Consider the following 12593-nt stretch of genomic DNA (forward strand, 5'->3'; position numbering starts at 1 on the left):
GAGAACAGCATTTGAGAAGCGGCTCAGGGCTCAAGGTCCACAGGTGAGGTTGTCTGTTGGATCCCGGTCCCCAGCAGGGTGGCCGGGTGCAGGGTGGCCAGCTCCAAGGTTGGCGGCTGTTGGTCTGGTGATTTGGGATGCTGGCAGCCCAGCTCCTGCTTGTAGATTCCATCCCTTGGCCTGAGAAGAGAGGCCAGACTTTTCTGTCTGTGCGGCCCAGTTTTCTTGGGCAACATTCAAGTACTCTGCCAGGAGGAGCGTGCGTGCGTGTGAAGGGGGGCGGGAGGGAGAAGGAGCTGCCCCAACTCCGACCCCCAGCCCCCTCGCAGGGAGCCTGCTGTGCTGGCAGGGGCTTATCTACCAGGCTTGTTCTCACATTAAACTTTCCCGTTGTTAATTCTTTGCTGAAGAAAGAAACACAAAGCCTGAGGAAACTCTTCCCATTTTGTTTTGGATTTCCAGGTGGTATTTTCAAGGTACATCAGCCTCTGCCATCTCCTCTACCTGAGGTCCTGACACATACATGCAGCCCAGTGTCCGCCCTCCTGTGGAGGGCCAGTCACTGAAGGGCTATGCAGCGCCTCGAGTTGTTAGAAATGGATGTATTCGACTTCTCTTGTAGATGTCAAAGTTTCTTCTCAGGTTTTCCGTTCAATTAGATTTTTTAGTTGTATCATCATCATCTTTTGAACCACTATTAGTTTAAAACAGGTGTCAGCAAACTAAGACCCGCCACCATTGCCTGTTCTTGTAAATAAAGTTTTATTGGCACACAGCCACGCCCCTCTCCTTCACAGTAGCTGAGGCTGCGTTCAGGTTGTAACAGCAGAGTGAAATGAAGTAATTTTTTTTTTTTTTGCAGGTCATGTGGACCAAGACCATATGACCTTCAAAGTCAGAAATACTTAGTAGTTGGCCCTTTACACAAAAAGTTTGCCAACCCCAGATTTCAAATGAGTAATAGGCATTAATGATTCGTTAAACCTAAAGACTTTCAGACAACCAGCTGGATGAAAAACTAAAATGTAATATTTGCTCGGCTGATTTGAAAATGCTTTTAAAATTACTATTTCCTATTTGAGTACTGTTTTCACAGTTCTGTTGGTTTGTAATTCAAAGGCTGACTTTCGTGTATGACCTTTAGAAAGTCCATGCACATTACGTAAGCAGGTGACATTGAACCAAAAGAGCGGCTTGAAGACGGTCCTGATCGTCTTACAGATGTGCGAGTGTCGTTCTTATCACAGCACTGAGTCGGAGCCAACTCGAAAAGGGCTGCTACAAATAACTGCTCTCCAGCTTTCCAGAGTGCAGCTCTCTACTTCTGCCACAGGATCACAAAGGGGACGGGAAACCTGCGTGCTGAACAGCAGAAGCCAAAGGAGTCTCGGCAACTGTCCTTTAGCGCCGCTTTCTGCGCTGCCGGGGGACAGTGGCCAAATGGACACGGAATCTTTCTCTGTTGCTTATGACAGTTCCAGAGTGAGGCGGGAAGTAAACAGTAACCCAGACCACTGCCTGGTTTCCCGTGGCTTCTCATCTCCACGAGGACGGGAGAGCAGACCCTCAGGAAGCAGCCCCAGTACTTCTGACAAAAGTGCAAGTTTGAGACCCTGCCAGTTTCATTGTCTCCTCACGCTGCAGAAGCAGAATTGGGAAATGACTGTTCGGGCTGCTGTCGTTTCTTATTCTGAGTGAACTTTTTTCCCTCCTTTTTCTTTTCAGCTTTTTATTTGGAAAATTTCAAGTCCTCAGAAAAGTTAGGAAAATGGTAGTGCGGACCCTCGGGTGTCCTTCACCTGACTTCACTGTTACCGTTTTTGTCTTACATGCTGGAAGCACTCGACTATAAGTGGCACCCATCGGATGGTTCTCTAAATACGCCCGCGGCTGTCTCCTAGGAATAGGGCCGTCCCACTCCATGGCCCCACTGCCATTGTCACCCTTAAGAAAATGATCATTAATTCAGAAATCTCCTCCAATATATAGTCCATATTTAATTGTCCTAATTGTCACCAAAATGTCCCTTACAGCTATATTTTGAGGCACTTCTTAATCCACAAAGATCAAGAAGTCCCATTGTCACTGTCGGACCATTAACTTCATTGTCAGTAAAACACCCAGTGAGAGGTACTTCAGAGAGCCCGTGTCCCCTCTTCAAGGGAGAGTGCACAACAGGCCCAGCTGTTATTACTGAATCACGATTGACATAAAAGATCTAAAAACAAAAGGAAAACAAATTAAGCTTCGCCACGTGGCATTTTCTGTCAGTCCCATTGACCAGCCGTTCTTTTTCAGCAAACTAACTACAAATTGGTGGTCGTGGCCAGCCACGTGACAGCCTGTGGTGTCACCTAGTCTCAGGATGAGTTCTCAAATCCTCCTCTCATCTCGTGTCAGAGAAAACTTCGGACAGTCTGAGTTCTGGTCCTAATGCCTAGACTGACAGACAGCTCAGAATTGTCTTTACTTCCGCCCATGTCCCAGGCTTCCTCAAGGTGGCGCTCTTCATGAAATTCTGACGTTTACTACATGCATTTGTTTTAGAGGCAAAAAACGAAACCTTTTTTTATTAACTGGCTTGAATGGAGATAGGGTTGTTTTTTATTTTTCTCTTTAATGTGAAGAGAATTTGAATCTCCTTCTGTAGGTGTCTTTTTTTTTTTTTAACAAACACATTTAGGTCTAGAGAGCCATTTTTTTTTTTTTTTTAATTTGGGAACACTGGGGAACGGTGTTTTTCCAGGGCCCATCAGCTCCAAGTCAAGTCGTTGTGCTCCAGTCTAGTTGTGGAAGGTGCAGCTCAGCTCCAAGTCCCGTCGCCGTTTTCAATTTTAGTTGCAGGGGGCGCAGCCCACCATCCCATGTGGGAATTGAACCAGCAACCCTGTTGTTAAGAGCTCACGCTCTGACCAACTGATACATCCGGCCGCCCATGCAGGTGTCTTATTGTTTGTGATGACTTTCTTGCAGTCAGTTTATCTTCCAGACGTTTGTTAACATGAAGGGGGATGGCTTTGAGGTTGCACCGGCAGGATAATAATGCCCATTGGGTGAAAAGACAGAAAGCGGTTACAGAAATACTGATGAGCAGAAAGTCAGGTGTCGCTGAAAACACTGTAGAGTATGTTTAGACCTTAAAGCTTATTAGTGTAACAAGTGTATCCTGTACGCACATTTTTGTTTGTTTGTTTATTTGTTTTGGTCAGTCACATATATTTTAGGATGTCAGAGGCTGCCGAAATTCTTGATGTCTGGTTTTAGCAAACATGTTGAAAAATTACAGGCCCTATCTTGGTTCTTTAGAGCTTACTTTTCTTTTTCTTGTCCAGCAGAAACACTCGGACCCAAGTAAAAAATACTGGAATAGCTCTTGTATTTCTTTTTTGGTCCTCTGATTTAGGCTTCATCTTGAGTCTGCCATGTTATGAGGGCATTTGAACATTTATGTTCTAAAAGCAGGGCTTTGAAAAAAAAATCCAAGTGGTTCCAATTAGAGAGGTAGGCAGTTTCCCGCAGAGCTTTGGGTTTCACTCTCTCTCGTTGGGTGTTAAATCTCTCGCCATAAAGTAGCAGCAGACGGGTGCAGACTGACCTCAGTGCCCCGCACAGGTTTGAGGAACAGCCTGGAAAAGAAGGCCTTTGTGTCTGCCGATCTGCCCTCTATAGGAAGAGTCGATTTCGGTGACTCTTTAGATGTACAGATGAGTTAACGTTGTGTTACTATTGCTTTCCTGAGAATGTTTGCAAGTTCTCTCAGATCTTCCTTATATAGTTCCTTTCGTCCGACAGGCTCACATGTTTAAAAAATAGGCCCCACCCCTTATCTAAAAAGGTCTCAGTCACTTCACAATCAGAAGAAATGCAGCCCCATGGTCATTTAGTTCACAAACTGAGAGAAATGGCTCTGTGTTATAGATGACGCCAAGCGGGAGGTTTGGGGACCTGAGCCCGTCTGTTCCAAGACACCAGCCTTATAACCCATTTCTCAAGAAAAGAGTCTAGAGCACAGAGCTCTCAGCCCACGGAAACTCCCCCTCCACCCCACCCCCCAAGAAGCCCAAGAACCACCTCAAGGAATGGCGGGGGTGTCTTACTTTTGAGAATGAAGACCTCCGGAGCCGGCTTTTTCTTACCCTGGCTATTTTCCAAATAAGCCCTTGCCCGAGGTCTTTGGGGTAAGCCTGGGGGAATCCAGGCCAAGGGGCTACCTCCTCCAGGTGAACTCCCACCCACCCACCCGCTTGCCCGCCCGCTGATACAAAACCAGCTCTCCGTGTCCCTGCCAGCTCGTTGGGTCACCCCACACCTGCACTCACTGAGATGAGAAAGTGCTTCCTTCATCTCAGGTCTAAGCAGCACAAGTTGAAAGATGCCGGAAGAACTAGAGCCAGATGCAGAAGCCTTTGACCCTGGACGCCCCATTTTGCAGCTGCGTAGTGTCCCAGGCCCCACCTTTCCTTGTGGGCAGAAGTGGTGCTGAGAACAGCTCCCACGTCAGTGTCTTTGAGGGGATGTGCTATTAACCTAATTTACCATCATCGTCCCTGATCCCCTCTAATAGAGGCACCACCCCCATTTTGGTCAATAGGAGTGTTTTTCCTCCCTCACGGGCCCTAAGCAGAGTAGCTCCATGCCAGGCCACCATGCAGTTTTGAAAATGCAGGTCTGGACTTCCTGCACTCCTCAAAGCTTCCTGCAAATTCAAACAGTAGCAAGTCCACGTTCGTTTCGCTTTGTGCCGGCTCTCTTGGCCCGTCCTGGGCAGGAGCTGCTGAAGGTTCAGCTATCTCTAGCCCTTCAATCCCCGCCCCTGTCCCCTGCCCCTTGTTGCAGCCTTTATTTACATTGAAGGAAAATTGTCTTTTTTGCTCCCAGTCTTCTGCAGAGCAAAAAGACTTGTCGGATTCGGGAGAGGAACCTCAGGGGGAGGCTGAGGCCCCCCACCATGGCACAGGTCACCCCAAGTCAGCTGGTGAGCATGCCCTAGAGCCTCCTGCCCCTGCTAGTGCTTCAGCCAGCGCTCCTGAAGCCCAGCTTCCTCCTTTTCCGCGAGAACTGGCAGGGGTAAGTCCACCTCCACCTGGCATTCCACGGCCCAGGGGTCCCACCCCAACCGGCCCCTTTCCCTCCGGGTCCCTCAGATCCAGACCCTAGATCATAAGCAGCTGATGACAAGTGAAAAGATGACCAGGGTTTCTCCACCTCCCTTTAATTCCTTCTTCGGAAAAGTCAGGGAAGTTTGGTCCCCTTTTAACTGAGACTTGTCTAGTTGAGGGAGTATATACCCACAGCAAGAAGCCAGTCCTGTTTCCTGAAAGAGACACAAGGGGTCACAGGAGGAATTGAGTAGTGGCTAGAACCTTCCAAATCAAATTCTATCCCTTCTCCCTCGTTCCATTTTTTTTTTCCTCCTCTCCCTGAATCTGGGCCTTCAAGTGCAGTGTCTTAGAAAGACAAGTAGCTCCGGCTTCCTTCATCTGTAGGAAGAGGAGGTGTCTAACGCACATCGCTTTGCAAGACCTGTTGTGTCTGGACTGTGGTTAGGCTGTGAACTGCATGTCTTCGATCAAAGCAGGAAGAAGAGAAGACTCTTCTTTGAAACCAGAGGGAATGCCTGAGTCCTTTATCTTGGTATTAAGAAGACTTTTGAAGATTATAGATGGAGAAGAGTGAACTCTCAAGGACAAGAAATGTCTTGAGTGTTTGGAGTTTGATAAATTGGGAAAAGTAAACATTATCATACATTCAGGATTGAAAACTCCATCCTCTAGGTACCTCATGACAGAGTCCCCCATTCTCATGACCTGGAAAAATGACTCTGAAGAGAATAGGAGCCCGCTCTGCCACACAGAACACCAGACAGCCTTCCAGGGTGTCACAATCCCAGTGATTCCTCTGTCACATCACCTGTGTTCTTAAGGAGCCCATTACAATTCAGTTACAGCCACCAACCCTAGGATACGCAAGAAGAAGGCATGTTCGGGCGAGGTGAGGTTAGAGTCACATTTTAACACTTCAGAGGAATCCGTGTGTGGTGGGAAAAGAAGAACCAGCCTTCACCATGGGCGGGGGGTGGCGTGGAGGTGGTCCTTCAGAACGTAGAAGTGGGTTTGGGTGATTAAGTATACTCAGAAGCTCCATAGATATTCCAGCCAAGAGACACCTACACCAAATTGTTCTGTCGTCACAGCCCTCACACAAGAGCCAACAGAGCAAGAATGAGGAGGTGACACCTCTTTGGTTGGGGGCAGAGTAGCTCCTGGAGCCTTGTCCTGAGTCGAGAGTTGTGAGTTATTGTGCCTTTGGCCTTCACGTGCACAAGACACGGTGGTCTTGGTGCTCTGAGAACAGACGACCTTCACGTGGAGCTGCCTGACAGGGCGTGCGGCCTCCTGCTGCTGTCTAGCTTGAAAGCACAGCTTACGGAGACGTCTCCGACTGGGGTGGTTGAGGGTTTTCAACCAACAGTGGCAGATGGCTGGATCGCAGAGCTTGTGTCACGGCAGCTACTCTTCCAGAGGCACACAGGCTGTTTCGGGCCCTGTTGCTTCGAGTGTCCATTTGGTGAAACCGGTGGCTCCCACCCCCCAAGAGGCTGGTGCAGGAAGTGCCCTGAGGGGCCTCACCTTTCGCCTGAGGCCCAGCCAGTGGAACTCGGCTTCTCTGTTCTTGTGGACTTTGTGTTGGAGGTTCTAATCCGGAGAAATTCAGTCTGTCCTTGGACTGGCAAGGTCAAGTGTTCTGGCAGGGAACCTGAGATGGGTTGTGAAGTCGCCATGGGAGAGAGCCAGGACTGGGGCAGCAGTTTATGAGTGTGGCAGCACAGCAACAACGGCCGTGCGTGTGACATACACACGTGCACAGTTCAGTTTCAGCATTCATAACTAGGACTCCCCAGTTCCGTCAGAAGTCCCGGCAGCGCCATCAAGGGCCCACCCAGGGCTCGCTCAAGGAGCTCTCAGCAGAGAAAACCCTGGCTGGTTGCTAATGGCTCTGATCAGTTGGCTTTCCCACTGATTGGGCATGTTCAAGGCAAAGTACACTTTTGTTTTTAGGTCAAGTAGGGCATAAATCACGGCAGACAGAACCCGATCCCAGCTTCTCAGGCTGAGATTTTTCCTTGGTTAACTCATTGCTTTTGCATCAGAACAAATTTGGATCTTGCTCTGTGTGACACCGGAGTTCAGGAAACCGCCCACATGTTATTCAGCAGGTCTCATCCATCACATTCAGTGTCTTGCTCTGTGCTGCGATCCAACCCCTCGGGGACCCGACTGTAAGCACCAGCTCTTTATAATAAATAGTGGCTTGCTGCGTTGTTGCTTATAAAGGACCCTGATCGTCTTTCAGTCTCATGAGCACTCTGGCCATTGAAGACACAGTACCAGGAAAAAGTCTATATATCTGACTTCCTGGCTTTCAGAAGGCAGTTTGAAGAAGACCAAAACACAGTCAGATTCATTTCTCTGCTCCAGAGAAAGCGAGCAGCTCAGTGCTTACCCCAAGCCTGGCTGAAGTCTGCTGACTGAAGCTCCGAGCCAAGGCACTGATGAGCCTAAGATACATTTATGAGACCCACCAGGAAGCTTAGAAAGATTCTGGAACCAGCCCCTGGCTAGACAGCTTCCCTCGTCTTCCAGCTTCTGTGTGGGAGCCGACCCTGGTTCCACCCCCACCCCCACTCAGCTTCACGTCTGTGGAGGCTACCTCTGGTTTTTCAGTATCTGAATTTTTGGTAAGAATTTCTGTAAACAACATCGAATTGGCCCATAGTCCATATGAAGACAAGGACGTGCCAGCAGGTTCCGCTCCTAATTGATTTTCATTCCACAGCCAGCCGAGCTTTCTAACTGGTCCGTCCAGGCAGGCCAGTGGGAGCCAGTGTTTTCTGTAAGGAATTTATCTGAGTTGGTGTTGCTTTCTGCTCTTTGCTGGAAGGTCAGGAAGGCAGTGCCCTTCATTCCTGCATACTTACCTATGTGTCTGTGCCTGTGTCACCTCCTGAGACACAGTCTCCAGCTCCATCCCCTTCCCTGGACTGGTACCTCTTCCTGCTCAAGGCCACGCCAGACGGCCTCACGAGAGCCATGTTGTTTTGGAGGAGGGTGCTCCTCAATGAATGTAACAATAGTAATTCTCATCATGCCATGCTTCATACAAACAGCAGCTTCCCACACCTGCAGTGCCATCCTGGGTTAGACATTACCCCCGATTTTGTACTTGGCAACAGGAACTTGCACGCCCCCCAGAATGAGCTGCTTTCCCCAAGGATCCAGTGGCTTCTGAGGGAGAAGACTGCTGCTGCCTGTCCTGCCCCGCTGACAGGGCTGCCAGTGCCACCCTGAAGCACGTGGTGAACAGCTCCTTCATTCTTGCTGCAGGCGGGCCTGCCTCCCGGTCCGTGCCCCCTGCCACCATCTTGGAGGACTTTTCCGTCTTTCATGAGCCTGCTTCATTCGTACACTGTCCTGATGCCAGAGAAATCAGTTGAAGGGTATCTTTGCTCTTCTTTCTCTTGTGCCTCCTTATGTCAGTGTTGGGGATACTTTCGTCTTGGTGTCCCAAATGGATGCTGCCTCTGGGTGCCATCCTTGCCGGGGTGGATTCTCGTATGGGAAGAGACGGAGGAGGACATAGGGCGCCCACACCCTGCGTCTGTCCTCACTCCTCCCCAAGAAGCATGGATCCTGAAAGTCTGCTCTTAGAACCTCCTCACGTGAGTGGCACCTGAGGAGTTGGAGTCCCCAGTATTGTTCTCGACTGATTCCTGAATAGCTGCTCAATAGCTGCTCCCTTGGCTGGGGTGGGGGGGACCCCAGACTGCTTTGACAAGGAAGAGGTCCTGACCACCAAGCTGCCATGTGTAAGGAAAGTGTTGATGGAGCTGGCATTGGCCTTGGGTGGGATAGGGGTAGGGGGGCTTGAAGGGAGTCGCTGCACCCCAGACCTTTTTCTGCTTCCTGAGAAGACAGCACGAGGCAGCCGGACAGCAAACTTAGCCCTTCCCCAGCAGGGTGTGGGGTGCAGGCTGCTCCTCACGTGGGGTAACTGAGGATTTCTAGAAGAGTCAGTATATCCAAAGGCATGCAGAAATGGCTTCATCTTATATTCTGTCTTCCTGCTTCCTTGTATGAGTCTTTTTTTTTTTCTTAATTTTATTGGGGAACAGTGTGTTTCTCCAGAGCCCAAGAGCTCCAAGTAGCTGTCCATCAATCTTGTTGTGGAGGGCGCAGCTCAGCTCCAAGTCCAGTTGCTGTTTTCAGTGTTTAGTTGTAGGGGGCGCAGCCCACCATCCCATGCGGGAATTGAACCGGCAACCTTGTTGTTGAGAGCTCGTGCTCTAACCAGCTGAGCCATCCGGCCGCCCCTCCGGAAGCTCAGCAGCAGCTCCTTCTCTTCAATCTAGTTGTGGAGGGCGCACAGCTCACTGGCCCATGTGGGAATCAAACCAGCATCCCTGTTGTTCAGAGTTCATGCTCTAACCAACTGAGCCATCCAGCTGCCCCTGTACTAGTGAAGAGAGTTGCCAGCGTCAGTTTCCTCATTGCTTCTGAGTCAGCTGTTTCAGACCCCATAGGAGGTTCCAGCAGTTTCTGGAAGGTTCTCCCAGTGGGGGAGTCTTTCTGTGTTGTCACTCCCAGGCTTTGGCTTCCCAGCTTTTCCAGGAGCAAGAGGCCTACCACATGCCTGTGGGATGGTTCTTATAAGAGACTTGGGGTGGGATTTGAGGGTCTCTGGAGTCAGGGGATTATGAGTGTCTGAATACTGTCTGGCAGGGAACCCTTTCTTCTCCGGATCACCCAAGGGACTATAGTGGAGGATGCAGTCTCCATACGTAAAGGAAATATTTGTCGAGCATCTTGTGCACCGTGTCCTGGATGTTGTGAATATGAGCTGTGAGCAGAACAGACAGGGTAGGACCTCACTGAAGCAGGGGACAGACACATTAGATCATTTCTGACTGTGATACACAAAACGGGGTAGAGGCCCGAGAGAGGCTGGAGGCTGGAGAGGAGCTGCTTCCTCTTTCTGGGCAGTGAGAGAGGCATGAGCACTGGTTTAGCCTGGAGGTGGCCAGGGAGGCCACAGTGAGTGAACCTGCAGGAAAAGCATCCCAGGCCTTGGGAGTAGCACATGGAGAGGGAACACTGAGGTGGGAAGAGTGCTGACATGCTCAGAAAACAGGAGGGAGACAGAGAGCGTGGAGTATGGCAGCAGGAGGGGCGGTATGGAGCAGACCAAGCGTCCTGGTCAGCAGTCCTGGACCCCGAGAGACGGGGCTGAAGCCCCAGAGGCCCAGCTCCTGGTGTGGGGAGAGGCTCCTAGCACCCATCAAATTCTGAAGGAGACCCAGATGCCTGAAGTTTTGCGGTGTCATTAGGAGAGGTGAGAAAGTTAGGTGTCGTTAAAAAAGCCCCTAAAATACACGAAACAAAAGCTGGCAGGACTGAAGGGAGAAAGACGGGTCAATTGTAACAGTTGGAGACCTCAGTACTGCACCTTCACTTGTCGGTGGAACTGCACTTTCAGTTGTCGGTGGAACATCCAGACAGATGCATGAGGACCCTGGGGACTCCCAAGAGCACAGAACCACGCAGACCTCGCAGGTCTGCAGACCATTCCACCCGACGGCTGCAGAGCGCAGGTTCCCCTCACGGGCACCTGGAACATTCTCCAGGGTAGACCACGTACTAGGCCACAAAACCCGTCTCAGTACATCTGAAAGGACTGAAGTCATGCAGTCTTCTCTGACCACAGTGGAATGACATTAGAAACCCCTAGCAGAAGGAGCCTTAGGAGATGCACACACGTGGAAATTTACCTGAGTGGTCCACGGAGCAAAGGAAAGCTGTGTGGAGACCTCGTGATATTAGGGTGCTAGAGGAATTTGCTCCTCAGCAGCAGAGGAAACATAAGGAAACGTGGGCCTAACAGCTTTCAGGGCCACTGGCTAGGACATGGGCCGCTGCTCTTGGCATCACTCGATGGACACGGTCCTTCGCTGAGCAAATACCAAGCAAGCTCCTACTGTGGGGTGCCAAGGGCCAGTCCCCTGCTGGAAGTCAGAGGCTAGCGGGGGACCCTCCACAGATCACACAGTCGGGATAAGAGAGAGCAGTGAGGCCAGTGGACCGAGGGGTGTGTTCTCACAGGCAAAGTCAAGGAACAGAGACATGAGGATGTCCGTGGATGAGGGAGCAGTGTGGACAGAGGCCCGAGAGGGTGGCCATTTCCAGGTTCCAGAAGTCAATCCAGGAAGTGGCAGATCTCACAGGACCTGCAGAGCCACAGGACTTGAGGACGGGGGAGGGTGGGCCGGACCCACTGTGAAGGAATAGGAGAGGTGCCTGGAGCCTGCACCTCTATGTCACCCAAAGAAGGGTGTGATCCCAGAGAGGAGGCCTGGCGTGCTGGTGACAACTCTGCCTTATCAGGTGTCACCCCAGGGCCTGACCTCTGCAGAATCAGCCCTGCAGGAGTGCGTCTCTCAGCAACCCCATGCTGAGTCTTAGGCCCAGGACCCTCCTCTAAATCCCTGCTGAGTGTCCCCAAACCTGGCCCCTCACCTCCCAGCTGCCCCCAGGACATTACCCCACATCCCGACTCTCCCGTTTATGCCTGTCCCTGAGCTCTGAGCCCTGCCTAAGGGAGTAATGTCCTGCGGAAGTGAGCTTGCTGGGAGAGGGTGGCCATGGTGAGGGGTGAGGCATGAACGGTTATAACAAGGCTGGGTGCTGGGCTAAGCAGAAGACACCTCCTTATCCCACTGACCCCTTGCCACCTCCCTCCGGGGGAGATGCTGGCACCCTCATTCTCCAAATGATAGTTTGCCCAAGGTTTCCCGTGTAGGCAGTGGCACTCTGGGAGTAACTGACTAGGTCTACAAGCCTTCGAGGGGCATCGAGCCACCTCACACTCTGCCCCTTGGTATGTTCACAGCTGCCCCGAGGACTATTGAACCCCCGTGGTTACGAGGGTTTGTGTTTCCCAAGCACTTGGTAGATGGTCTCCTCTGAGCCTCCCAATTCCCCAAGACACACTTGAGGACAGTGGCCGCCTCTCCCCTTCACAGACACTTCCAGGGAGCTCTTAGCTCGCCGGCTTGGAGCAGGAGACCCAGGTTGGCTTTTCTGACTCAAACCTGAGTCGTCGGCTCGCACGGGAGGGAGAATCCAGGTTAGGATCGTTTTCTTGCTGTCCAGGTTCTCACCAGCCTTCAGGACAGGGGTTTGCACACACTGATTGACAAGCTAAGATGGTATTTATGTTTTTAAAAGATTATAAAAAACAAAGAATGTATAACATGTGGCTCGTGAAGCTGAAAATACTTTCTGGCCCTTTATGAAACAGTGTGCCACCCCTGGCTTCAGTGAGTTCTCACCGGTGAGGCCCCAGACTTCAGGAGAGCCAAGAGCGGCTGCTGGGTCACTGGCCAGAGTCACTGGCCAGAGTCCCGCCGCCTGTTGGAGGTTCCCTCCTGCTCCCTCCTCAGCAGCTCTGTTCTTGAGTACAGTTCCTGCCTCCACACACGCTCTGGGCTTTGCTCTGGGCTCGCAAAGCACTTTCACATGTCCCATCTCATTTTATCC

The 12593-nt window shown here is 51.0% G+C and overlaps 1 protein-coding gene across 11 annotated transcripts in view; it reads left to right on the plus strand.

The window, feature by feature from the left end:
* The window catches only part of RANBP3 (RAN binding protein 3), a 51339-nt gene that overhangs the window by 18965 nt on the left and 19781 nt on the right, over positions 1-12593 (plus strand). For 6 of the 11 annotated variants that reach the window (XM_033135247.1, XM_033135250.1, XM_033135245.1 and 3 more), the window contains exon 3: positions 4879-5067. The exons of the other annotated variants lie outside the window; for them this stretch is intronic. In XM_033135247.1, the coding sequence (XP_032991138.1) occupies positions 4879-5067 (189 nt within the window). The remainder of the gene's footprint in view (positions 1-4878; positions 5068-12593) is intronic. 11 annotated transcript variants of the gene reach the window in all.

Source organism: Rhinolophus ferrumequinum, chromosome 18, assembly GCF_004115265.2.
Source record: "Rhinolophus ferrumequinum isolate MPI-CBG mRhiFer1 chromosome 18, mRhiFer1_v1.p, whole genome shotgun sequence".
In the NCBI taxonomy this organism is placed as follows: Eukaryota; Metazoa; Chordata; class Mammalia; order Chiroptera; family Rhinolophidae; genus Rhinolophus; species Rhinolophus ferrumequinum.